Genomic DNA, 27,290 nt, shown 5'->3' on the forward strand with positions numbered 1-27,290 from the left:
CCACTAGGGGGAGATCACTACATACAGATTATACACCACCACTAGGGGGAGGTCACTACATACAGATTATACACCACCACTAGGGGGAGATCACTACATACAGATTATACACCACCACTAGGGGGAGCTCACTACATACACATTATACTCCACCACTAGGAGGAGCTCACTACATACACATTATACACCACCACTAGGAGGAGATCACTACATACAGATTATACACCACCACTAGGAGGAGCTCACTACATACAGATTATACACCACCACTAGGGGGAGATCACTACATACACATTATACACCACCACTAGGAGGAGCTCACTACATACACATTATACACCACCACTAGGGGGAGATCACTACATACAGATTATACACCACCACTAGGGGGAGATCACTACATACAGATTATACACCACCACTAGGGGGAGATCACTACATACAGATTATACACCACCACTAGGAGGAGACCACTACATACAGATTATACACCACCACTAGGGGGAGATCACTACATACAGATTATACACCACCACTAGGAGGAGCTCACTACATACAGATTATACACCACCACTAGGAGGAGATCACTACATACACATTATACACCACCACTAGGAGGAGATCACTACATACAGATTATACACCACCACTAGGGGGAGATCACTACATACAGATTATACACCACCACTAGGGGGAGATCACTACATACAGATTATACACCACCACTAGGAGGAGATCACTACATACACATTATACACCACCACTAGGGGGAGATCACTATATACACATTATACACCACCACTAGGGGGAGATCACTATATACACATTATACACCACCACTAGGAGGAGATCACTACATACAGATTATACATCACCACTAGGGGGAGATCACTACATACACATTATACACCACCACTAGGAGGAGATCACTACATACAGATTATACATCACCACTAGGGGGAGATCACTATATACACATTATACACCACCACTAGGAGGAGCTCACTACATACACATTATACACCACCACTAGGGGGAGATCACTACATACAGATTATACACCACCACTAGGGGGAGATCACTACATACAGATTATACACCACCACTAGGGGGAGCTCACTACATACACATTATACACCACCACTAGGGGGAGATCACTACATACAGATTATACACCACCACTAGGGGGAGATCACTACATACACATTATACACCACCACTAGGGGGAGATCACTACATACAGATTATACACCACCACTAGGGGGAGATCACTACATACAGATTATACACCACCACTAGGGGAAGATCACTACATACAGATTATACACCACCACTAGGGGGAGATCACTACATACAGATTATACACCACCACTAGGGGAAGATCACTACATACAGATTATACACCACCACTAGGGGGAGATCACTACATACAGATTATACACCACCACTAGGGGGAGATCACTACATACACATTATACACCACCACTAGGGGAGATCACTACATACAGATTATACACCACCACTAGGAGGAGATCACTACATACACATTATACACCACCACTAGGAGGAGATCACTACATACAGATTATACATCACCACTAGGGGGAGATCACTACATACACATTATACATCACCACTAGGGGGAGATCACTACATACAGATTATACACCACCACTAGGGGGAGATCACTACATACAGATTATACACCACCACTAGGGGGAGATCACTACATACAGATTATACACCACCACTAGGGGGAGCTCACTACATACACATTATACACCACCACTAGGGGGAGATCACTACATACACATTATACACCACCACTAGGAGGAGATCACTACATACAGATTATACACCACCACTAGGGGGAGATCACTACATACACATTATACACCACCACTAGGAGGAGATCACTACATACACATTATACACCACCACTAGGAGGAGATCACTACATATACATTATACACCACCACTAGGAGGAGATCACTACATATACATTATACACCACCACTAGGGGGAGCTCACTACATACACATTATACACCACCACTAGGAGGAGATCACTACATACACATTATACACCACCACTAGGGGGAGATCACTACATACACATTATACACCACCACTAGGGGGAGATCACTACATACACATTATACACCACCACTAGGGGGAGATCACTACATACACATTATACACCACCACTAGGGGGAGATCACTACATACACATTATACACCACCACTAGGGGGAGATCACTACATACACATTATACACCACCACTAGGGGGAGATCACTACATACACATTATACACCACCACTAGGGGGAGATCACTACATACACATTATACACCACCACTAGGGGGAGATCACTACATACAGATTATACACCACCACTAGGGGGAGCTCACTACATACACATTATACACCACCACTAGGGGGAGATCACTACATACACATTATACACCACCACTAGGGGGAGATCACTACATACACATTATACACCACCACTAGGGGGAGATCACTACATACACATTATACACCACCACTAGGGGGAGATCACTACATACACATTATACACCACCACTAGGGGGAGATCACTACATACACATTATACACCACCACTAGGGGGAGATCACTACATACACATTATACACCACCACTAGGGGGAGATCACTACATACACATTATACACCACCACTAGGGGGAGATCACTACATACACATTATACACCACCACTAGGGGGAGATCACTACATACACATTATACACCACCACTAGGGGGAGATCACTACATACACATTATACACCACCACTAGGGGGAGCTCACTACATACACATTATACACCACCACTAGGAGGAGATCACTACATACAGATTATACACCACCACTAGGAGGAGATCACTACATACAGATTATACACCACCACTAGGAGGATATCACTACATACACATTATACACCACCACTAGGAGGAGATCACTACATACACATTATACACCACCACTAGGGGGAGATCACTACATACACATTATACACCACCACTAGGAGGAGATCACTGCATACAGATTATACACCACCACTACGGGGAGATCACTACATACAGATTATACACCACCACTAGGAGGAGATCACTACATACAGATTATACACCACCACTAGGAGGAGATCACTACATACAGATTATACACCACCACTAGGGGGAGCTCACTACATACAGATTATACGCCACCACTAGGGGGAGCTCACTACATACACATTATACACCACCACTAGGAGGAGATCACTACATACAGATTATACACCACCACTAGGGGGAGATCACTACATACACATTATACACCACCACTAGGAGGAGATCACTACATACACATTATACACCACCACTAGGGGGAGCTCACTACATACACATTATACACCACCACTAGGGGGAGCTCACTACATACAGATTATACACCACCACTAGGGGGAGATCACTACATACACATTATACACCACCACTACGGGGAGATCACTACATACACATTATACACCACCACTAGGGGGAGATCACTACATACACATTATACACCACCACTAGGAGGAGATCACTACATACACATTATACACCACCACTAGGAGGAGATCACTACATACAGATTATACACCACCACTAGGAGGAGATCACTACATACACATTATACAGCACCACTAGGGGGAGATCACTACATACAGATTATACACCACCACTAGGGGGAGATCACTACATACAGATTATACACCACCACTAGGGGGAGATCACTACATACACATTATACACCACCACTAGGGGGAGTATCAGGTGGATGTGTTTAGTAATATCGCAGCACATGATATAATACCGCACTCTGGTGACATAACACTGTGTAGCAGATTGCGGTATTACGCAGCGATCACATGTGGCGGTATGCCTGATCTGCAGCTTCTACTTGTTTCCAGGTGACAGGACTGAGCGTCACCGGAGGTCCTGACCAGCTGGTGGTCCTGCACACCCAGACGAAGGAGGACCTGGTGTTCTGCCTGCACGGCCCGACCAGCGAGAGCCGCGTGGGAGAATTAGTGGGAACGCTGGCCAATCACTTCAAATCGTGAGTGCTCCTCCCCCTTGTCTGTAGGGCTCACCACCCAGCTTTGCCGGACACCGGAGTAATTTTGGGAAAGCTGGGTGCAGTAGCACACGCCCAGCCATATTGCTTGTCACTCACAGGTGAGAGGTCATGTGACCCCCAATATTACTAGGGTGGGGGTCACAGGGGGGAATTCCCTCCTCCCCCCATGTGTATATAGGCTGGAGGTATATATCCTAAGGGGGAGGGGCTCTGCCTATACATTATACACAGTATATGGAGCTGCAGGTTATAATATAACGCAGGAGATCTGCCCAGCAACAGCGAGCACAGAGGGGCAGAGGATGAGATACACAGCCCAGCAGAGAGTATCACACAGGAGAGGATCAGATACACAGCTCAGAAGACTGTACAACACAGGAGAGGATTAGATACACAGCTCAGCAGACTGTATCACACAGGATAGGATTAGATACACAGCTCAGCAGACTGTATCACACAGGAGAGGATTAGATACACAGCTCAGCAGTCAGTATCACACAGAATAGAATTAGATACACAGCTCAGCAGTCAGTATCACACAGGAGAGGATTAGATACACAGCTCAGCAGACAGTATCACACAGGAAAGGATTAGATACACAGCTCAGCAGACAGTATCACACAGGACAGGACTAGATACACAGCTCAGCAGACAGTATCAGACAGGAGAGGATTAGATACACAGCTCAGCAGACAGTATCACACAGGATAGGATTAGATACACAGCTCAGCAGACAGTATCACACAGGATAGGATTAGATACACAGCTCAGCAGACAGTATCACACAGGATAGGATTAGATACACAGCTCAGCAGACAGTATCACACAGGATAGGATTAGATACACAGTTCATGTATATATGGCCCTGGCTGTTTATGGGATACTACAACTCCCAGCATGCCCTGCACTCTTACACCTCTTCTTAAACATCGTAAATAAACCCGTGTGAGGTGGAGCCGCCGTGTCAGTGTGTCAGGAGATCTGCGACGGCCGGGAACTCGGTGAAATCGCTGAAAAAATTAATGAATGTGTGACAGGCCGAGGCTTATTATATACTGGTCACCATAGCAACTGGAGACCGCAGCAGAATGTACAGACCATGAATCATTGGGGGTCCCGTGTCATATATACACCCCCAGATCATGTCCTGCAGTCCTATGTAACAGCACAGATAACACAGTGATATCTCTGAGTACAGATCATGTAGTAGATGTGTCCTGCAGTCCTATGTAACACCACAGATAACACAGTGATATCTCTGAGTACAGATCATGTAGTAGATGTGTCCTGCAGTCCCATGTAACACCACAGATAACACAGTGATATCTCTCTGAGTATAGATCATGTAGTAGATGTATCCTGCAGTCCTATGTAACACCACAGATAACACAGTGATATCTCTCTGAGTATAGATCATGTAGTAGATGTGTCCTGCAGTCCCATGTAACACCGCAGATAACACAGTGATATCTCTGAGTACAGATCATGTAGTAGATGTGTCCTGCAGTCCCATGTAACACCGCAGATAACACAGTGATATCTCTGAGTACAGATCATGTAGTAGATGTGTCCTGCAGTCCTATGTAACACCACAGATAACACAGTGATATCTCTGAGTACAGATCATGTAGTAGATGTGTCCTGCAGTCCTATGTAACACCACAGATAACACAGTGATATCTCTGAGTACAGATCATGTAGTAGATGTGTCCTGCAGTCCTATGTAACACCACAGATAACACAGTGATATCTCTGAGTACAGATCATGTAGTAGATGTGTCCTGCAGTTCTATGTAACACCACAGATAACACAGTGATATCTCTGAGTACAGATCATGTAGTAGATGTGTCCTGCAGTTCTATGTAACACCACAGATAACACAGTGATATCTCTGAGTACAGATCATGTAGTAGATGTGTCCTGCAGTCCCATGTAACACCACAGATAACACAGTGATATCTCTTAGTACAGATCATGTAGTACATGTGTCCTGCAGTCCTATGTAACACCACAGATAACACAGTGATATCTCTGAGTACAGATCATGTAGTAGATGTATCCTGCAGTCCCATGTAACACCACAGATAACACAGTGATATCTCTGAGTACAGATCATGTAGTAGATGTGTCCTGCAGTCCTATGTAACACCACAGATAACACAGTGATATCTCTGAGTACAGATCATGTAGTAGATGTGTCCTGCAGTCCTATGTAACAGCACAGATAACACAGTGATATCTCTGAGTACAGATCATGTAGTAGATGTGTCCTGCAGTCCTATGTAACACCACAGATAACACAGTGATATCTCTGAGTACAGATCATGTAGTAGATGTGTCCTGCAGTCCTATGTAACACCACAGATAACACAGTGATATCTCTCTGAGTATAGATCATGTAGTAGATGTATCCTGCAGTCCTATGTAACACCACAGATAACACAGTGATATCTCTCTGAGTATAGATCATGTAGTAGATGTGTCCTGCAGTCCCATGTAACACCGCAGATAACACAGTGATATCTCTGAGTACAGATCATGTAGTAGATGTGTCCTGCAGTCCCATGTAACACCGCAGATAACACAGTGATATCTCTGAGTACAGATCATGTAGTAGATGTGTCCTGCAGTCCTATGTAACACCACAGATAACACAGTGATATCTCTGAGTACAGATCATGTAGTAGATGTGTCCTGCAGTCCTATGTAACACCACAGATAACACAGTGATATCTGAGTACAGATCATGTAGTAGATGTGTCCTGCAGTCCCATGTAACACCACAGATAACACAGTGATATCTCTGAGTACAGATCATGTAGTAGATGTGTCCTGCAGTCCCATGTAACGCCACAGATAACACAGTGATATCTCTGAGTACAGATCATGTAGTAGATGTTTCCTGCAGTCCTATGTAACACCACAGATAACACAGTGATATCTGAGTACAGATCATGTAGTAGATGTGTCCTGCAGTCCTATGTAACACCACAGATAACACAGTGATATCTCTGAGTACAGATCATGTAGTAGATGTGTCCTGCAGTCCTATGTAACACCACAGATAACACAGTGATATCTCTGAGTACAGATCATGTAGTAGATGTGTCCTGCAGTCCTATGTAACACCACAGATAACACAGTGATATCTCTGAGTACAGATCATGTAGTAGATGTGTCCTGCAGTCCTATGTAACACCACAGATAACACAGTGATATCTCTGAGTACAGATCATGTAGTAGATGTGTCCTGCAGTCCCATGTAACACCACAGATAACACAGTGATATCTCTGAGTACAGATCATGTAGTACATGTGTCCTGCAGTCCTATGTAACACCACAGATAACACAGTGATATCTCTGAGTACAGATCATGTAGTAGATGTATCCTGCAGTCCCATGTAACACCACAGATAACACAGTGATATCTCTGAGTACAGATCATGTAGTAGATGTGTCCTGCAGTCCTATGTAACACCACAGATAACACAGTGATATCTCTGAGTACAGATCATGTAGTAGATGTGTCCTGCAGTCCTATGTAACACCACAGATAACACAGTGATATCTCTGAGTACAGATCATGTAGTAGATGTGTCCTGCAGTCCCATGTAACACCACAGATAACACAGTGATATCTCTGAGTACAGATCATGTAGTAGATGTGTCCTGCAGTCCTATGTAACAGCACAGATAACACAGTGATATCTCTGAGTACAGATCATGTAGTAGATGTGTCCTGCAGTCCTATGTAACACCACAGATAACACAGTGATATCTCTGAGTACAGATCATGTAGTAGATGTGTCCTGCAGTCCTATGTAACACCACAGATAACACAGTGATATCTCTCTGAGTATAGATCATGTAGTAGATGTATCCTGCAGTCCTATGTAACACCACAGATAACACAGTGATATCTCTGAGTACAGATCATGTAGTAGATGTGTCCTGCAGTCCCATGTAACACCGCAGATAACACAGTGATATCTCTGAGTACAGATCATGTAGTAGATGTGTCCTGCAGTCCCATGTAACACCGCAGATAACACAGTGATATCTCTGAGTACAGATCATGTAGTAGATGTGTCCTGCAGTCCTATGTAACACCACAGATAACACAGTGATATCTCTGAGTACAGATCATGTAGTAGATGTGTCCTGCAGTCCCATGTAACACCACAGATAACACAGTGATATCTCTGAGTACAGATCATGTAGTACATGTGTCCTGCAGTCCTATGTAACACCACAGATAACACAGTGATATCTCTGAGTACAGATCATGTAGTAGATGTATCCTGCAGTCCCATGTAACACCACAGATAACACAGTGATATCTCTGAGTACAGATCATGTAGTAGATGTGTCCTGCAGTCCTATGTAACACCACAGATAACACAGTGATATCTCTGAGTACAGATCATGTAGTAGATGTGTCCTGCAGTCCTATGTAACACCACAGATAACACAGTGATATCTCTGAGTACAGATCATGTAGTAGATGTGTCCTGCAGTCCCATGTAACACCACAGATAACACAGTGATATCTCTGAGTACAGATCATGTAGTAGATGTGTCCTGCAGTCCTATGTAACAGCACAGATAACACAGTGATATCTCTGAGTACAGATCATGTAGTAGATGTGTCCTGCAGTCCTATGTAACACCACAGATAACACAGTGATATCTCTGAGTACAGATCATGTAGTAGATGTGTCCTGCAGTCCTATGTAACACCACAGATAACACAGTGATATCTCTCTGAGTATAGATCATGTAGTAGATGTATCCTGCAGTCCTATGTAACACCACAGATAACACAGTGATATCTCTGAGTACAGATCATGTAGTAGATGTGTCCTGCAGTCCCATGTAACACCGCAGATAACACAGTGATATCTCTGAGTACAGATCATGTAGTAGATGTGTCCTGCAGTCCCATGTAACACCGCAGATAACACAGTGATATCTCTGAGTACAGATCATGTAGTAGATGTGTCCTGCAGTCCTATGTAACACCACAGATAACACAGTGATATCTCTGAGTACAGATCATGTAGTAGATGTGTCCTGCAGTCCTATGTAACACCACAGATAACACAGTGATATCTCTGAGTACAGATCATGTAGTAGATGTGTCCTGCAGTCCTATGTAACACCACAGATAACACAGTGATATCTGAGTACAGATCATGTAGTAGATGTGTCCTGCAGTCCTATGTAACAGCACAGATAACACAGTGATATCTCTCTGAGTACAGATCATGTAGTAGATGTGTCCTGCAGTCCTATGTAACACCACAGATAACACAGTGATATCTCTGAGTACAGATCATGTAGTAGATGTGTCCTGCAGTCCTATGTAACACCACAGATAACACAGTGATATCTGAGTACAGATCATGTAGTAGATGTGTCCTGCAGTCCCATGTAACACCACAGATAACACAGTGATATCTCTGAGTACAGATCATGTAGTAGATGTGTCCTGCAGTCCCATGTAACACCGCAGATAACACAGTGATATCTCTGAGTACAGATCATGTAGTAGATGTTTCCTGCAGTCCTATGTAACACCACAGATAACACAGTGATATCTCTGAGTACAGATCATGTAGTAGATGTGTCCTGCAGTCCTATGTAACACCACAGATAACACAGTGATATCTCTGAGTACAGATCATGTAGTAGATGTGTCCTGCAGTCCTATGTAACACCACAGATAACACAGTGATATCTCTGAGTACAGATCATGTAGTAGATGTGTCCTGCAGTCCTATGTAACACCACAGATAACACAGTGATATCTCTGAGTACAGATCATGTAGTAGATGTGTCCTGCAGTCCTATGTAACACCACAGATAACACAGTGATATCTCTCTGAGTATAGATCATGTAGTAGATGTGTCCTGCAGTCCTATGTAACACTACAGGTAACACAGTGATATCTCTGAGTACAGATCATGTAGTAGATGTGTCCTGCAGTCCTATGTAACACCACAGATAACACAGTGATATCTCTGAGTACAGATCATGTAGTAGATGTGTCCTGCAGTCCTATGTAACACTGTATATACACACATCTGTTAGGTTTGGGCTCTGGATGTAATCGCTATGTAGATGTGTAGATTGTGGATTTTAGGGTCGGCCCCAGGTTTCTTTAGGCCCCTGGGTGACAGAGCCTCAGGGGGCCCCTTTGCAGTATTAAACTGTTTCCTAGTTTATCATGGTTATTTTGTATAAGCTTCTCTCACACCCTATGGATTCTTTATGTGGCCCCCCAGCAGCTCTGGGCCCCGGCACTCGTCCAGTGCTGATGCCGGCCCTAGCAGATTCTTATGTAACTTGTAGTGTTGCTCATATACATGAGATGCTCAAACTTCATGACTGCAACTCCCATCATCCACAGCTGTACTATTAAGCCAGCAGGGGGCAGTATCTTCAGGAGAATGATTTATAGGGAGGCTGCACGTGACCCACGGGCCAGAGCAATGGAAGGTGTCGCCTTCTTCAGGTGGGGTGAGTGTTGGGTACTGATTGGATACACGACACTGTATCACATTCGGCTGTAGCCATTAAAAGGTTAATTGGCCACGAGGTCACCAGGCGTTCAGTCAGGAGACAATGCGGTCACCAGGACACAGAAAGAGCAGACCCCAACCCATCCCCGACCTCAGGGGCGCAATCCCTTAATACAATCAGACAGCGGTGACGGCACAAAGTAATCCCCATCATCCCATGTAAGGTCACCCAGACACCCGCCGCTACCTACTCACTGTGTATATATACAGTGCACAGTACTACTTCTCCTGTATATATACAGTGCACAGTACTACTTCTCCTGTATATATACAGTGCACAGCACTACTTCTCCTGTATATATACAGTGCACAGTACTACTTCTCCTGTATATATACAGTGCACAGTACTACTTCTCCTGTATATATATACAGTGCACAGTACTACTTCTCCTGTATATACAGTGCACAGTACTACTTCTCCTGTATATATACAGTGCACAGTACTACTTCTCCTGTATATATACAGTGCACAGCACTACTTCTCCTGTATATATACAGTGCACAGTACTACTTCTCCTGTATATATATACAGTGCACAGTACTACTTCTCCTGTATATATACAGTGCACAGTACTACTTCTCCTGTATATATATACAGTGCACAGTACTACTTCTCCTGTATATATATACAGTGCACAGTACTACTTCTCCTGTGTATATACACAGTGCACAGTACTACTTCTCCTGTATATATATACAGTGCACAGTACTACTTCTCCTGTATATATATACAGTGCACAGTACTACTTCTCCTGTATATATATACAGTGCACAGTACTACTTCTCCTGTATATATATACAGTGCACAGTACTACTTCTCCTGTATATATATACAGTGCACAGTACTACTTCTCCTGTATATATATATACAGTGCACAGTACTACTTCTCCTGTATATATATACAGTGCACAGTACTACTTCTCCTGTATATATACAGTGCACAGTACTACTTCTCCTGTGTATATATACAGTGCACAGTACTACTTCTCCTGTGTATATATACAGTGCACAGTACTACTTCTCCTGTGTATATACAGTGCACAGTACTACTTCTCCTGTGTATATACAGTGCACAGTACTACTTCTCCTGTATATATACAGTGCACAGTACTACTTCTCCTGTATATATATACAGTGCACAGTACTACTTCTCCTGTATATATATACAGTGCACAGTACTACTTCTCCTGTATATATATATACAGTGCACAGTACTACTTCTCCTGTATATATACAGTGCACAGTACTACTTCCCCTGTATATATGGCCGGTGCACAGTACTACTTCCCCTGTATATATGGCCGGTGCACAGTACTACTTCTCCTGTATATATATACAGAGCACAGTACTACTTCTCCTGTATATATACAGTGCACAGTACTACTTCTCCTGTATATATATACAGTGCACAGTACTACTTCTCCTGTATATATATACAGTGCACAGTACTACTTCTCCTGTATATATATACAGTGCACAGTACTACTTCTCCTGTATATACAGTGCACAGTACTACTTCTCCTGTATATATATACAGTGCACAGTACTACTTCTCCTGTATATACAGTGCACAGTACTACTTCTCCTGTATATATACAGTGCACAGTACTACTTCTCCTGTACATATATACAGAGCACAGTACTACTTCCCCTGTATATATGGGCAGTGCACAGTACTACTTCTCCTGTATATATATACAGTGCACAGTACTACTTCTCCTGTGTATATACAGTGCACAGTACTACTTCTCCTGTATATATATACAGTGCACAGTACTACTTCTCCTGTATATATATACAGTGCACAGTACTACTTCTCCTGTATATATATATATACAGTGCACAGTACTACTTCTCCTGTGTATATACAGTGCACAGTACTACTTCTCCTGTGTATATACAGTGCACAGTACTAATTCTCCTGTGTATATACAGTGCACAGTACTAATTCTCCTGTGTATATACAGTGCACAGTACTACTTCTCCTGTATATATATACAGTGCACAGTACTACTTCTCCTTTATATATACACAGTGCACAGTACTACTTCTCCTGTATATATATACAGTGCACAGTACTACTTCTCCTGTATATATATATATACAGTGCACAGTACTACTTCTCCTGTGTATATACAGTGCACAGTACTACTTCTCCTGTGTATATACAGTGCACAGTACTAATTCTCCTGTGTATATACAGTGCACAGTACTACTTCTCCTGTATATATACAGTGCACAGTACTACTTCTCCTGTATATATATACAGTGCACAGTACTACTTCTCCTGTATATATATACAGTGCACAGTACTACTTCTCCTGTATATATATACAGTGCACAGTACTACTTCTCCTGTATATATACAGTGCACAGTACTACTTCTCCTGTATATATGTACAGTGCACAGTACTACTTCTCCTGTATATATACAGTGCACAGTACTACTTCTCCTGTATATATATACAGTGCACAGTACTACTTCTCCTGTATATATATACAGTGCACAGTACTACTTCTCCTGTATATATATACAGTGCACAGTACTACTTCTCCTGTATATATACAGTGCACAGTACTACTTCTCCTGTATATATACAGTGCACAGTACTACTTCTCCTGTATATATACAGTGCACAGTACTACTTCTCCTGTATATATGTACAGTGCACAGTACTACTTCTCCTGTATATATATACAGTGCACAGTACTACTTCTCCTGTATATATATACAGTGCACAGTACTACTTCTCCTGTATATATATACAGTGCACAGTACTACTTCTCCTGTATATATATACAGTGCACAGTACTACTTCTCCTGTATATATATACAGTGCACAGTACTACTTCTCCTGTATATACAGTGCACAGTACTACTTCTCCTGTATATATGGGCAGTGCACAGTACTACTTCTCCTGTATATATACAGTGCACAGTACTACTTCTCCTGTACATATATACAGAGCACAGTACTACTTCCCCTGTATATATGGGCAGTGCACAGTACTACTTCTCCTGTATATATATACAGTGCACAGTACTACTTCTCCTGTATACAGTGCACAGTACTACTTCTCCTGTATATATATACAGTGCACAGTACTACTTCTCCTTTATATATACACAGTGCACAGTACTACTTCTCCTGTATATATATACAGTGCACAGTACTACTTCTCCTGTGTATATACAGTGCACAGTACTACTTCTCCTGTATATATACAGTGCACAGTACTACTTCTCCTGTATATATACAGTGCACAGTACTACTTCTCCTGTATATATACAGTGCACAGTACTACTTCTCCTGTGTATATATACAGTGCACAGTACTACTTCTCCTTTATATATACACAGTGCACAGTACTACTTCTCCTGTATATATATACAGTGCACATTACTACTTCTCCTGTGTATATACAGTGCACAGTACTACTTCTCCTGTATATATACAGTGCACAGTACTACTTCTCCTGTATATATACAGTGCACAGTACTACTTCTCCTGTATATATACAGTGCACAGTACTACTTCTCCTGTGTATATATACAGTGCACAGTACTACTTCTCCTGTATATATACAGTGCACAGTACTACTTCTCCTGTATATATATACAGTGCACAGTACTACTTCTCCTGTATATATGTACAGTGCACAGTACTACTTCTCCTGTATATATATACAGTGCACAGTACTACTTCTCCTGTATATATATACAGTGCACAGTACTACTTCTCCTGTATATATGGGCAGTGCACAGTACTACTTCTCCTGTATATATACAGTGCACAGTACTACTTCTCCTGTATATATATACAGTGCACAGTACTACTTCTCCTGTATATATGGGCAGTGCACAGTACTACTTCTAAGGGGGGTCAGTATTGGGGGGACCCTGGTGCTTGGATCCCATCCCCCCACAGTCCAGACATTGTGGCCCCCAGGACATCTGCTCCCAGTCCCCCCAGCAGATGGTGCTATTTAGGATGTCACTCAGCATTAGTCTCGCCCCTCCCCCTCCAGCCTGGAGAAAAGGGGCCACCAGATCTGCCCCCCCCCCCCACATTAAAGCCCCTTCTATAATTACAGTTATTACATAATATTACAGAGTTATTATATATTACACAGAATCTTAAAGATTGTAAAGACGAGAAGATTTTGTGTATTTCTGTTCATTCCTGACATAATTCCTGGTTAGACCTCTGCTTGATGTCAGTGAATAGACTCTTCAGTATCCGGCAGGTGGAGGTGTATAGAACATGGAGTGCTCGTGTACTGCCCCCCCTGTCTGCACCTGCGCCCCCTGCTGGTCTCCGCTTGATGTCACTAATCAAGTGACCGGGGCAGAAAGTCAGAAGGCGGGGGAGGGGCAGGGAATCTGTATGTAGTGATCTCCCCCTAGTGGTGGTGTATAATCTGTATGTAGTGATCTCCTCCTAGTGGTGGTGTATAATCTGTATGTAGTGATCTCCCCCTAGTGGTGGTGTATAATCTGTATGTAGTGATCTCCCCCTAGTGGTGGTGTATAATCTGTATGTAGTGATCTCCCCCTAGTGGTGGTGTATAATGTGTATGTAGTGATCTCCTCCTAGTGGTGGTGTATAATCTGTATGTAGTGATCTCCCCCTAGTGGTGGTGTATAATGTGTATGTAGTGATCTCCCCCTAGTGGTGGTGTATAATGTGTATGTAGTGATCTCCCCCTAGTGGTGGTGTATAATCTGTATGTAGTGATCTCCTCCTAGTGGGGGTGTATAATCTGTATGTAGTGAGCTCCCCCTAGTGGTGGTGTATAATCTGTATGTAGTGATCTCCTCCTAGTGGGGGTGTATAATCTGTATGTAGTGATCTCCCCCTAGTGGTGGTGTATAATGTGTATGTAGTGATCTCCCCCTAGTGGTGGTGTATAATCTGTATGTAGTGATCTCCTCCTAGTGGTGATGTATAATCTGTATGTAGTGATCTCCCCCTAGTGGTGGTGTATAATGTGTATATAGTGATCTCCTCCTAGTGGTGATGTATAATCTGTATGTAGTGATCTCCCCCTAGTGGTGGTGTATAATCTGTATGTAGTGATCTCCTCCTAGTGGTGGTGTATAATGTGTATGTAGTGATCTCCTCCTAGTGGTGGTGTATAATGTGTATGTAGTGATCTCCCCCTAGTGGTGGTATATAATCTGTATGTAGTGAGTTCCCCCTAGTGGTGGTGTATAATCTGTATGTAGTGAGTTCCCCCTAGTGGTGGTGTATAATCTGTATGTAGTGAGCTCCCCCTAGTGGTGGTGTATAATCTGTATGTAGTGATCTCCCCCTAGTGGTGGTGTATAATCTGTATGTAGTGATCTCCCCCTAGTGGTGGTGTATAATCTGTATGTAGTGATCTCCTCCTAGTGGTGGTGTATAATGTGTATGTAGTGATCTCCTCCTAGTGGTGGTGTATAATCTGTATGTAGTGATCTCCCCCTAGTGGTGGTGTATAATGTGTACGTTGTGATCTCCCCCTAGTGGTGGTGTATACTCTGTATGTAGTGATCTCCCCCTAGTGGTGGTGTATAATCTGTATGTAGTGATCTCCCCCTAGTGGTGGTGTATAATCTGTATGTAGTGATCTCCCCCTAGTGGTGGTCTATAATCTGTATGTAGTGATCTCCCCCTAGTGGTGGTGTATAATCTGTATGTAGTGATCTCCCCCTAGTGGTGGTGTATAATCTGTATGTAGTGATCTCCCCCTAGTGGTGGTGTATAATGTGTATGTAGTGATCTCCCCCTAGTGGTGGTGTATAATCTGTATGTAGTGATCTCCCCCTAGTGGTGGTGTATAATCTGTATGTAGTGAGTTCCCCCTAGTGGTGGTGTATAATGTGTATGTAGTGATCTCCTCCTAGTGGTGGTGTATAATCTGTATGTAGTGAGCTCCCCCTAGTGGTGGTGTATAATCTGTATGTAGTGATCTCCCCCTAGTGGTGATGTATAATCTGTATGTAGTGAGTTCCCCCTAGTGGTGGTGTATAATGTGTATGTAGTGATCTCCTCCTAGTGGTGGTGTATAATCTGTATGTAGTGATCTCCTCCTAGTGGTGATGTATAATCTGTATGTAGTGAGTTCCCCCTAGTGGTGGTGTATAATGTGTATGTAGTGATCTCCTCCTAGTGGTGGTGTATAATCTGTATGTAGTGATCTCCCCCTAGTGGTGGTGTATAATCTGTATGTAGTGAGTTCCCCCTAGTGGTGGTGTATAATCTGTATGTAGTGATCTCCCCCTAGTGGTGGTGTATAATGTGTATGTAGTGATCTCCCCCTAGTGGTGGTGTATAATGTGTATGTAGTGATCTCCTCCTAGTGGTGGTGTATAATCTGTATGTAGTGATCTCCTCCTAGTGGTGGTGTATAATGTGTATGTAGTGATCTCCTCCTAGTGGTGGTGTATAATGTGTATGTAGTGATCTCCCCCTAGTGGTGGTGTATAATGTGTATGTAGTGATCTCCTCCTAGTGGTGGTGTATAATCTGTATGTAGTGACCTCCCCCTAGTGGTGGTGTATAATGTGTATGTAGTGTTCTCCCCCTAGTGGTGGTGTATAATCTGTATGTAGTGAGCTCCCCCTAGTGGTGATGTATAATCTGTATGTAGTGTGCTCCTCCTGGTGGTGGTATATAATCTGTATGTAGTGAGCTCCCCCTAGTGGTGGTGTATAATCTGTATGTAGTGATCTCCCCCTAGTGATGGTGTATAATCTGTATGTAGTGATCTCCCCCTAATGGTGGTGTATAATCTGTATGTAGTGAGCTCCCCCTAGTGGTGGTGTATAATCTGTATGTAGTGATCTCCCCCTAGTGGTGGTGTATAATCTGTATGTAGTGATCTCCCCCTAGTGGTGGTGTATAATGTGTATGTAGTGAGCTCCCCCTAGTGGTGGTGTATAATGTGTATGTAGTGATCTCCCCCTAGTGGTGGTGTATAATCTGTATGTAGTGAGCTCCCCCTAGTGGTGGTGAATAATCTGTATGTAGTGATCTCCTCCTAGTGGTGGTATATAATCTGTATGTAGTGATCTCCCCCTAGTGGTGGTGTATAATGTGTATGTAGTGATCTCCCCCTAGTGGTGGTGTATAATCTGTATGTAGTGATCTCCCCCTAGTGGTGGTGTATAATCTGTATGTAGTGATCTCCTCCTAGTGGTCGTGTATAATCTGTATGTAGTGAGCTCCCCCTAGTGGTGGTGTATAATGTGTATGTAGTGATCTCCTCCTAGTGTTGGTGTATAATGTGTATGTAGTGATCTCCCCCTAGTGGTGGTGTATAATCTGTATGTAGTGATCTCCCCCTAGTGGTGGTGTATAATCTGTATGTAGTGATCTCCTCCTAGTGGTGGTGTATAATGTGTATGTAGTGATCTCCCCCTAGTGGTGGTGTATAATCTGTATGTAGTGATCTCCTCCTAGTGGTGGTGTATAATGTGTATGTAGTGATCTCCTCCTAGTGGTGGTGTATAATCTGTATGTAGTGATCTCCCCCTAGTGGTGGTGTATAATGTGTATGTAGTGATCTCCTCCTAGTGGTGGTGTATAATCTGTATGTAGTGATCTCCCCCTAGTGGTGGTGTATAATCTGTATGTAGTGATCTCCCCCTAGTGGTGGTGTATAATCTGTATGTAGTGATCTCCCCCTAGTGGTGGTGTATAATCTGTATGTAGTGATCTCCTCCTAGTGGTGGTGTATAATCTGTATGTAGTGATCTCCTCCTAGTGGTGGTGTATAATGTGTATGTAGTGATCTCCTCCTAGTGGTGGTGTATAATGTGTATGTAGTGATCTCCTCCTAGTGGTGGTGTATAATCTGTATGTAGTGATCTCCCCCTAGTGGTGGTGTATAATCTGTATGTAGTGATCTCCCCCTAGTGGTGGTGTATAATCTGTATGTAGTGATCTCCTCCTAGTGGTGGTGTATAATCTGTATGTAGTGATCTCCTCCTAGTGGTGATGTATAATCTGTATGTAGTGATCTCCTCCTAGTGGTGGTGTATAATCTGTATGTAGTGATCTCCCCCTAGTGGTGGTGTATAATCTGTATGTAGTGATCTCCCCCTAGTGGTGGTGTATAATCTGTATGTAGTGATCTCCTCCTAGTGGTGGTGTATAATCTGTATGTAGTGATCTCCTCCTAGTGGTGGTGTATAATGTGTATGTAGTGAGCTCCCCCTAGTGGTGGTGTATAATGTGTATGTAGTGATCTCCTCCTAGTGGTGGTGTATAATGTGTATGTAGTGATCTCCTCCTAGTGGTGGTGTATAATGTGTATGTAGTGATCTCCCCCTAGTGGTGGTGTATAATCTGTATGTAGTGATCTCCCCCTAGTGGTGGTGTATAATCTGTATGTAGTGATCTCCTCCTAGTGGTGGTGTATAATCTGTATGTAGTGATCTCCTCCTAGTGGTGATGTATAATGTGTATGTAGTGATCTCCTCCTAGTGGTGGTGTATAATGTGTATGTAGTGATCTCCCCCTAGTGGTGATGTATAATGTGTATGTAGTGATCTCCCCCTAGTGGTGGTGTATAATCTGTATGTAGTGATCTCCCCCTAGTGGTGGTGTATAATCTGTATGTAGTGATCTCCTCCTAGTGGTGGTGTATAATGTGTATGTAGTGATCTCCCCCTAGTGGTGGTGTATAATCTGTATGTAGTGATCTCCCCCTAGTGGTGGTGTATAATGTGTATGTAGTGATCTCCCCCTAGTGGTGGTGTATAATCTGTATGTAGTGATCTCCCCCTAGTGGTGGTGTATAATCTGTATGTAGTGATCTCCCCCTAGTGGTGGTGTATAATCTGTATGTAGTGATCTCCCCCTAGTGGTGGTGTATAATCTGTATGTAGTGAGCTCCCCCTAGTGGTGGTGTATAATCTGTAAGGTGGTGACAGAGCAGCCATTGTGTTTGCAGTCTATGTGATAACATATCTTCCTCTGTGATTTGTCTTTTGCTCCAGTCACATCCAGAGCTGCAGTGAGGATCCTATTATCTCTGGGTGCAGCTCAGTGCTGCCGCCTGCTGGTTAGGTGTGTGTACTCGCTCTTCTCTAGTGTGGATGAGGCTCAGCACCAGGGACAGCTCCGGTGTGTGGGGCAGGATGGATAACAAGTCTCACACTCAACGTTCTGTCTAATCTCCTGCTCTCTGTTATCAGCCACTCCAGGTGCTTCTGCACCAGGTCTCTTAATCTGGGGGATTGTGGGGTCTTCTCTGAAATGATTTCGCAGACTATTCTGGATGTATTTCCGGGAGGGGGGGGGTTGTCTATATAATAGGGGGTCAGTGCTGCGCCCCCTCCCCCCCTGTGTATTGGGTGTTCCTCCTTAGGTGGCAGCTCCGGGCCGTAGATTTTGGGTAATTTCCCCCTTGGTGTATTGCGGTATCAGGAGCCCGGAGTGTAATACTCATCTCGTGCTGGATTTGGGATCATTATTGGGGGCCCGAGGACCCCCTGGGGGGGCAGAAGCTTCAGGCAGAGGCTTCCTATAACCCGCAGGGGTAGGAAGGGTTAAAGCTCAGCTTTCCATAGACCCTGCACACACAAAGGACCATCCATCACTACGGGTCACTCTTCTAGCTTCTCTTCGTGAAACAGGAGGCACAGGATGAACAGTACATCAGATTTGTATTGGGCACAGGATGAAACATTATTTTTCGATTCTCAGAAGCCGCAGAAATAATCGGAGAAATGAAGATACAATGTAAGTAATTACCGCTCCGTTATTTACTGCCGCGCTTCTCCTTTAAATTTTCGGCTCACAATTTGGTGTCGGGAAAATCCGTCATAAAGAAGACACCGAGCGCCGCAGGAGCCGCCATCTATATACTCATCATTATATATTATACTGCGGGGGAGGGGAGACGCACAGCTCACACCGCAAGCACACCCCGAGGCACAGAACCTGGCTGTATCACACAGGAGAGGATTAGATACACAGCTCAGCAGACTGTATCACACAGGAGAGGATTAGATACACAGCTCAGCAGACAGTATCACACAGGAGAGGATTAGATACATGGCTCAGCAGTCAGTATCACACAGGATAGGATTAGATACACAGCTCAGCAGACTGTATCACACAGGAGAGGATTAGATACACAGCTCAGCAGACAGTATCACACAGGAGAGGATTAGATACACAGCTCAGGATACTGTATCAAACAGGAGAGGATTAGATACACAGCTCAGCAGACTGTATCACACAGGAGAGGATTAGATACACAGCTCAGCAGACTGTATCACCCAGGAGAGGATTAGATACACAGCTCAGCAGTCCGTATCACACAGGAGAGGATTAGATACACAGCTCAGCAGTCAGTATCACACAGGATAGGATTAGATACACAGCTCAGCAGACAGTATCACACAGGATAGGATGAGATATACAGCTCAGCAGTCAGTATCACACAGGATAGGATTAGATACACAGCTCAGCAGACAGTATCACACAGGATAGAATTAGATACACAGCTCAGCAGTCCGTATCACACAGGAGAGGATTAGATACACAGCTCAGCAGACTGTATCACACAGGAGAGGATTAGATACACAGCTCAGCAGACTGTATCACCCAGGAGAGGATTAGATACACAGCTCAGCAGACAGTATCACCCAGGAGAGGATTAGATACACAGCTCAGCAGACTGTATCACACAGGATAGGATTAGATACACAACTCAGCAGGCAGTATCACACAGGAGATGATTAGATACACAGCTCAGCAGTCCGTATCACACAGGAGAGGATTAGATACACAGCTCAGCAGACTGTATCACACAGGAGAGGATTAGATACACAGCTCAGCAGACTGTATCACACAGGAGAGGATTAGATACACAGCTCAGCAGACAGTATCACCCAGGATAGGATTAGATACACTGCTCAGCAGACAGTATCACCCAGGATAGGATTAGATACACTGCTCAGCAGACTGTATCACACAGGATAGGATTAGATACACAGCCCAGCAGGCAGTATCACACAGGATAGGATTAGATACACAACTCAGCAGGCAGTATCACACAGGAGAGGATTAGATACACAGCTCAGCAGTCCGTATCACACAGGAGAGGATTAGATACACAGCTCAGCAGTCCGTATCACACACGACAGGACATGCTGAGGGTTGTAGTCCCCTGATATGTCACTTTATCATGTTGGCAGTACCCGGGGACCTCCAGCGCCTGCACTGATCCAATGGGAGCTGTAACCAGGGGAGAGGCCATCGCTCATCACTCCTCATGTCACCCCCTGTGAGGGCACTTTAATAAATTACCCCTAACAGATGACAGACGCTCCTCGCTGGCTGGAATATTAGTCACAGCTTTATAATTTTGTATATATTAATCCATAATATCCAAACATCAGGCACTTGGTATAGAATCAGACATTTGTGACCTCTGAAAGCTATAAGCCGACATGGACTCCCAGCTGGCAAGTCGGCCAACCGAGCAACAACCTTCTCCCACCTCCCACCACTCCGCCTGCTGGGACTGGACACTAACTATAAAGTACAAAGGTAAAACATCACAAAATTACACAACATCCCAATAACAGGGGGGGGGGGAGTGCTGAATGTCGCCTCAAAGAGGGAGATCACATTGAGCCATCAGCCATATAAACCCCCCACGTCCTGTAGGAGGGGAGGACGTCCGGAGGTAACAGGGGAGGGGGAGACACAGATCACCAACCCTATTATAGTGCAATAGTGCACAGACGTTTACCCCTTTGTATTTAATAATGTCAGCCCCCAGTCTAGGGGAACCTTCCCAAACAGTCAGGTGTACCCCACACACCCCTCTGTCCTCCTCCTCCAGACCCCTCTGTCCTCCTCCAGACCCCTCTGTCCTCCTCCTCCTCCAGACCCCTCTGCCCTCCTCCTCCAGACCCCTCTGCCCTCCTCCTCCAGACTCCTCTGTCCTCCTCCTCCTCCAGACTCCTCTGTCCTCCTCCTCCTCCAGACTCCTCTGTCCTCCTCCTCCTCCTCCAGACTCTTCTGTCCTCCTCCTCCCCCAGACTCCTCTGTCCTCCTCCTCCTCCAGACCCCTCTGTCCTCCTCCTCCAGACTCCTCTGTCCTCCTCCAGACTCCTCTGTCCTCCTCCTCCAGACCCCTCTGTCCTCCTCCAGACTCCTCTGTCCTCCTCCTCCAGACCCCTCTGTCCTCCTCCAGACTCCTCTGTCCTCCTCCTCCAGACTCCTCTGTCCTCCTCCTCCTCCAGACCCCTCTGTCCTCCTCCTCCTCCAGACTCCTCTGTCCTCCTCCAGACTCCTCTGTCCTCCTCCTCCTCCAGACCCCTCTGTCCTCCTCCTCCTCCAGACCCCTCTGTCCTCCTCCTCCTCCAGACTCCTCTGTCCTCCTCCAGACTCCTCTGTCCTCCTCCTCCTCCAGACTCCTCTGTCCTCCTCCTCCTTCTCCTCCAGACTCCTCTGTCCTCCTCCTCCAGACCCCTCTGTCCTTCTCCTCCTCCTCCAGACCCCTCTGTCCTTCTCCTCCTCCTCAAGACTACTCTGTCCTCCTCCTCCTCCAGACTCCTCTGTCCTCCTCCTCCTCCAGACTCCTCTGTCCTCCTCCAGACTCCTCTGTCCTCCTCCTCCAGACTCCTCTGTCCTCCTCCTCCACCAGACTCCTCTGTCCTCCTCCTCCTCCAGACTCCTCTGTCCTCCTCCTCCAGACTCCTCTGTCCTCCTCCTCCTCCAGACTCCTCTGTCCTCCTCCTCCAGACTCCTCTGTCCTCCTCCTCCTCCAGACTCCTCTGTCCTCCTCCAGACTCCTCTGTCCTCCTCCTCCAGACTCCTCTGTCCTCCTCCTCCTCCAGACTCCTCTGTCCTCCTCCTCCTCCAGACTCCTCTGTCCTCCTCCTCCTCCAGACTCCTCTGTCCTCCTCCTCCTCCAGACTCCTCTGTCCTCCTCCTCCTCCAGACTCTCCTGTGCCACATTTTTCAAGGCTTTTAGACTTTATGAGACTTGTCCAACTAAAGGGACGTGGCCTTGCGTCCATGTGCCAAACATTTTGGGCGCACAGTTTAAAGCATCTTAAACTAAAGTAGGAACTAAATTCTTTAGACCTTTATACTGCCCAGAAGTTCTCATCACAGCGATACATGGGGCACAGGATAAGAACCTCCGATCCTCCACCTCATCACCAGCACCGGAGAGAAGGTTCTTCTGACTCCGGATAATTCGGACTAAAATAGGAACAGGAATAAAAATCTGTGTCTCAGGTGGGAGAGAAGCCGAGATACTGCTGCATCACCATGGAAACAGGTGACACGCACCCCCACCGATATCACGCAACATCCCCTCCCCCACACATTATAAAGTATTACACCTGTCACCTGATGGATTATCTATATATAAAGGACACCACAAAATCAGGGTCATCACTGGCACCCCCAACCTGTGCTATCTACACATAGGGGGCAGTATTATATTACACATAGGGGGCAGTATTATATTACACATAGGGGGCAGTATTATAGTAGTTATATTCTTGTACATAGGGGGCAGTGTTATAGTAGTTATATTCCTGTACATAGGGGGCAGTATTATAGTAGTTATATTCCTGTACATAGGGGGCAGTATTATAGTAGTTATATTCCTGTACATAGGGGGCAGTATTATAGTAGTTATATTCTTGTACATAGGGGGCAGTATTATAGTAGTTATATTCCTGTACATAGGGGGCAGTATTATAGTAGTTATATTCCTGTACATAGGAGGCAGTATTATAGTAGTTATATTCTTGTACATAGGGGGCAGTATTATAGTAGTTATATTCTTGTACATAGGGGGCGGTATTATAGTAGTTATATTCCTGTACATAGGGGGCAGTATTATAGTAGTTATATTCTTGTACATAGGGACAGTATTATAGTAGTTATATTCCTGTACATAGGGGCAGTATTATAGTAGTTATATTCTTGTACATAGGGGGCAGTATTATAGTAGTTATATTCCTGTACATAGGGGGCAGTATTATAGTAGTTATATTCTTGTACATAGGGGGCAGTATTATAGTAGTTATATTCCTGTACATAGGAGGCAGTATTATAGTAGTTATATTCCTGTACATAGGGGGCAGTATTATAGTAGTTATATTCCTGTACATAGGGGGCAGTATTATAGTAGTTATATTCTTGTACATAGGGGGCAGTATTATAGTAGTTATATTCTTGTACATAGGGGGCAGTATTATAGTAGTTATATTCTTGTATATAGGGAGCAGTATTATAGTAGTTATATTCCTGTACATAGGGGGCAGTATTATATTACACATAGGGGGCAGTATTATATTACACATAGGGGGCAGTATTATAGTAGTTATATTCTTGTACATAGGGGGCAGTGTTATAGTAGTTATATTCCTGTACATAGGGGGCAGTATTATAGTAGTTATATTCCTGTACATAGGGGGCAGTATTATAGTAGTTATATTCCTGTACATAGGGGGCAGTATTATAGTAGTTATATCCCTGTACATAGGGGGCAGTATTATAGTAGTTATATTCCTGTACATAGGGGGCAGTATTATAGTAGTTATATTCTTGTACATAGGGGGCAGTATTATAGTAGTTATATTCTTGTACATAGGGGGCAGTATTATAGTAGTTATATTCTTGTATATAGGGAGCAGTATTATAGTAGTTATATTCCTGTACATAGGGGGCAGTATTATATTACACATAGGGGGCAGTATTATAGTAGTTATATTCTTGTACATAGGGGGCAGTATTATAGTAGTTATATTCTTGTACATAGGGGGCAGTGTTATAGTAGTTATATCCCTGTACATAGGGGGCAGTATTATAGTAGTTATATTCCTGTACATAGGGGGCAGTATTATAGTAGTTATATTCCTGTACATAGGGGGCAGTATTATAGCAGTTATATTCCTGTACATAGGGGGCAGTATTATAGTAGTTATATTCTTGTACATAGGGGGCAGTATTATAGTAGTTATATTCTTGTACATAGGGGGCAGTATTATAGTAGTTATATTCCTGTACATAGGGGGCAGTATTATAGTAGTTATATTCCTGTACATAGGGGGCAGTATTATAGTAGTTATATTCCTGTACATAGGGGGCAGTCTTATAGTAGTTATATTCTTGTACATAGGGAGCAGTATTATAGTAATTATATTCCTGTACATAGGGGGCAGTATTATAGTAGTTATATCCTTGTACATAGGGGGCAGTATTATAGTAGTTATATTCCTGTACATAGGGGGCAGTATTATAGTAGTTATATTCCTGTACATAGGGGGCAGTATTATAGTAGTTATATTCTTGTACATAGGGGGCAGTATTATAGTAGTTATATTCTTGTACATAGGGAGCAGTATTATAGTAATTATATTCCTGTACATAGGGGGCAGTATTATAGTAGTTATATCCTTGTACATAGGGGGCAGTATTATAGTAGTTATATCCTTGTACATAGGGGGCAGTATTATAGTAGTTATATTCCTGTACATAGGGGGCAGTATTATAGTAGTTATATTCCTGTAAATAGGGGGCAGTATTATAGTAGTTATATTCCTGTACATAGGGGGCAGTATTATAGTAGTTATATTCCTGTACATAGGGGGCAGTATTATAGTAGTTATATTCCTGTACATTGGGGGCAGTATTATAGTAGTTATATTCCTGTACATAGGGGGCAGTATTATAGTAGTTATATTCCTGTACATAGGGGGCAGTATTATAGTAGTTATATTCCTGTACATAGGGGGCAGTATTATAGTAGTTATATTAATGTACATAGGGGGCAGTATTATAGTAGTTATATTCTTGTACATAGGGGGCAGTATTATAGTAGTTATATTCCTGTACATAGGGAGCAGTATTATAGTAGTTATATTCCTGTACATAGGGGGCAGTATTATAGTAGTTATATTCCTGTACATAGGGGGCAGTATTATAGTAGTTATATTCTTGTACATAGGGGGCAGTATTATAGTAGTTATATTCCTGTACATTGGGGGCAGTATTATAGTAGTTATATTCCTGTACATAGGGGGCAGTATTATAGTAGTTATATTCCTGTACATTGGGGGCAGTATTATAGTAGTTATATTCCTGTACATAGGGGGCAGTATTATAGTAGTTATATTCCTGTACATAGGGGCAGTATTATAGTAGCTATATTCCTGTACATAGGGGGCAGTATTATAGTAGTTATATTCCTGTACATAGGGGGCAGTATTATAGTAGTTATATTCCTGTACATAGGGGGCAGTATTATAGTAGTTATATTCTTGTACATAGGGAGCAGTATTATAGTAGTTATATTCTTGTACATAGGGGGCAGTATTATAGTAGTTATATTCTTGTACATAGGGGGCAGTATTATAGTAGTTATATTCTTGTACATAGGGGGCAGTATTATAGTAGTTATATTCCTGTACATAGGGGGCAGTATTATAGTAGTTATATTCCTGTACATAGGGGGCAGTATTATAGTAGTTATATTCTTGTACATAGGGGCAGTATTATAGTAGTTATATTCCTGTACATAGGGGGCAGTATTATAGTAGTTAT

At 43.6% G+C, this 27,290-nt stretch overlaps 1 protein-coding gene across 1 annotated transcript in view; it reads left to right on the forward strand.

Moving 5' to 3' along the window:
- LOC140133862 (unconventional myosin-Ig-like) overlaps window positions 1-27,290 on the forward strand; it is a 151,190-nt gene that overhangs the window by 106,295 nt on the left and 17,605 nt on the right. Inside the window, exon 21 of the mRNA XM_072154511.1 lies at window positions 3,956-4,104. Coding sequence (XP_072010612.1) covers window positions 3,956-4,104 — 149 coding nt within the window. The remainder of the gene's footprint in view (window positions 1-3,955; window positions 4,105-27,290) is intronic.

The sequence above is a fragment of the Engystomops pustulosus genome, chromosome 5 (assembly GCF_040894005.1).
Source record: "Engystomops pustulosus chromosome 5, aEngPut4.maternal, whole genome shotgun sequence".
In the NCBI taxonomy this organism is placed as follows: Eukaryota; Metazoa; Chordata; class Amphibia; order Anura; family Leptodactylidae; genus Engystomops; species Engystomops pustulosus.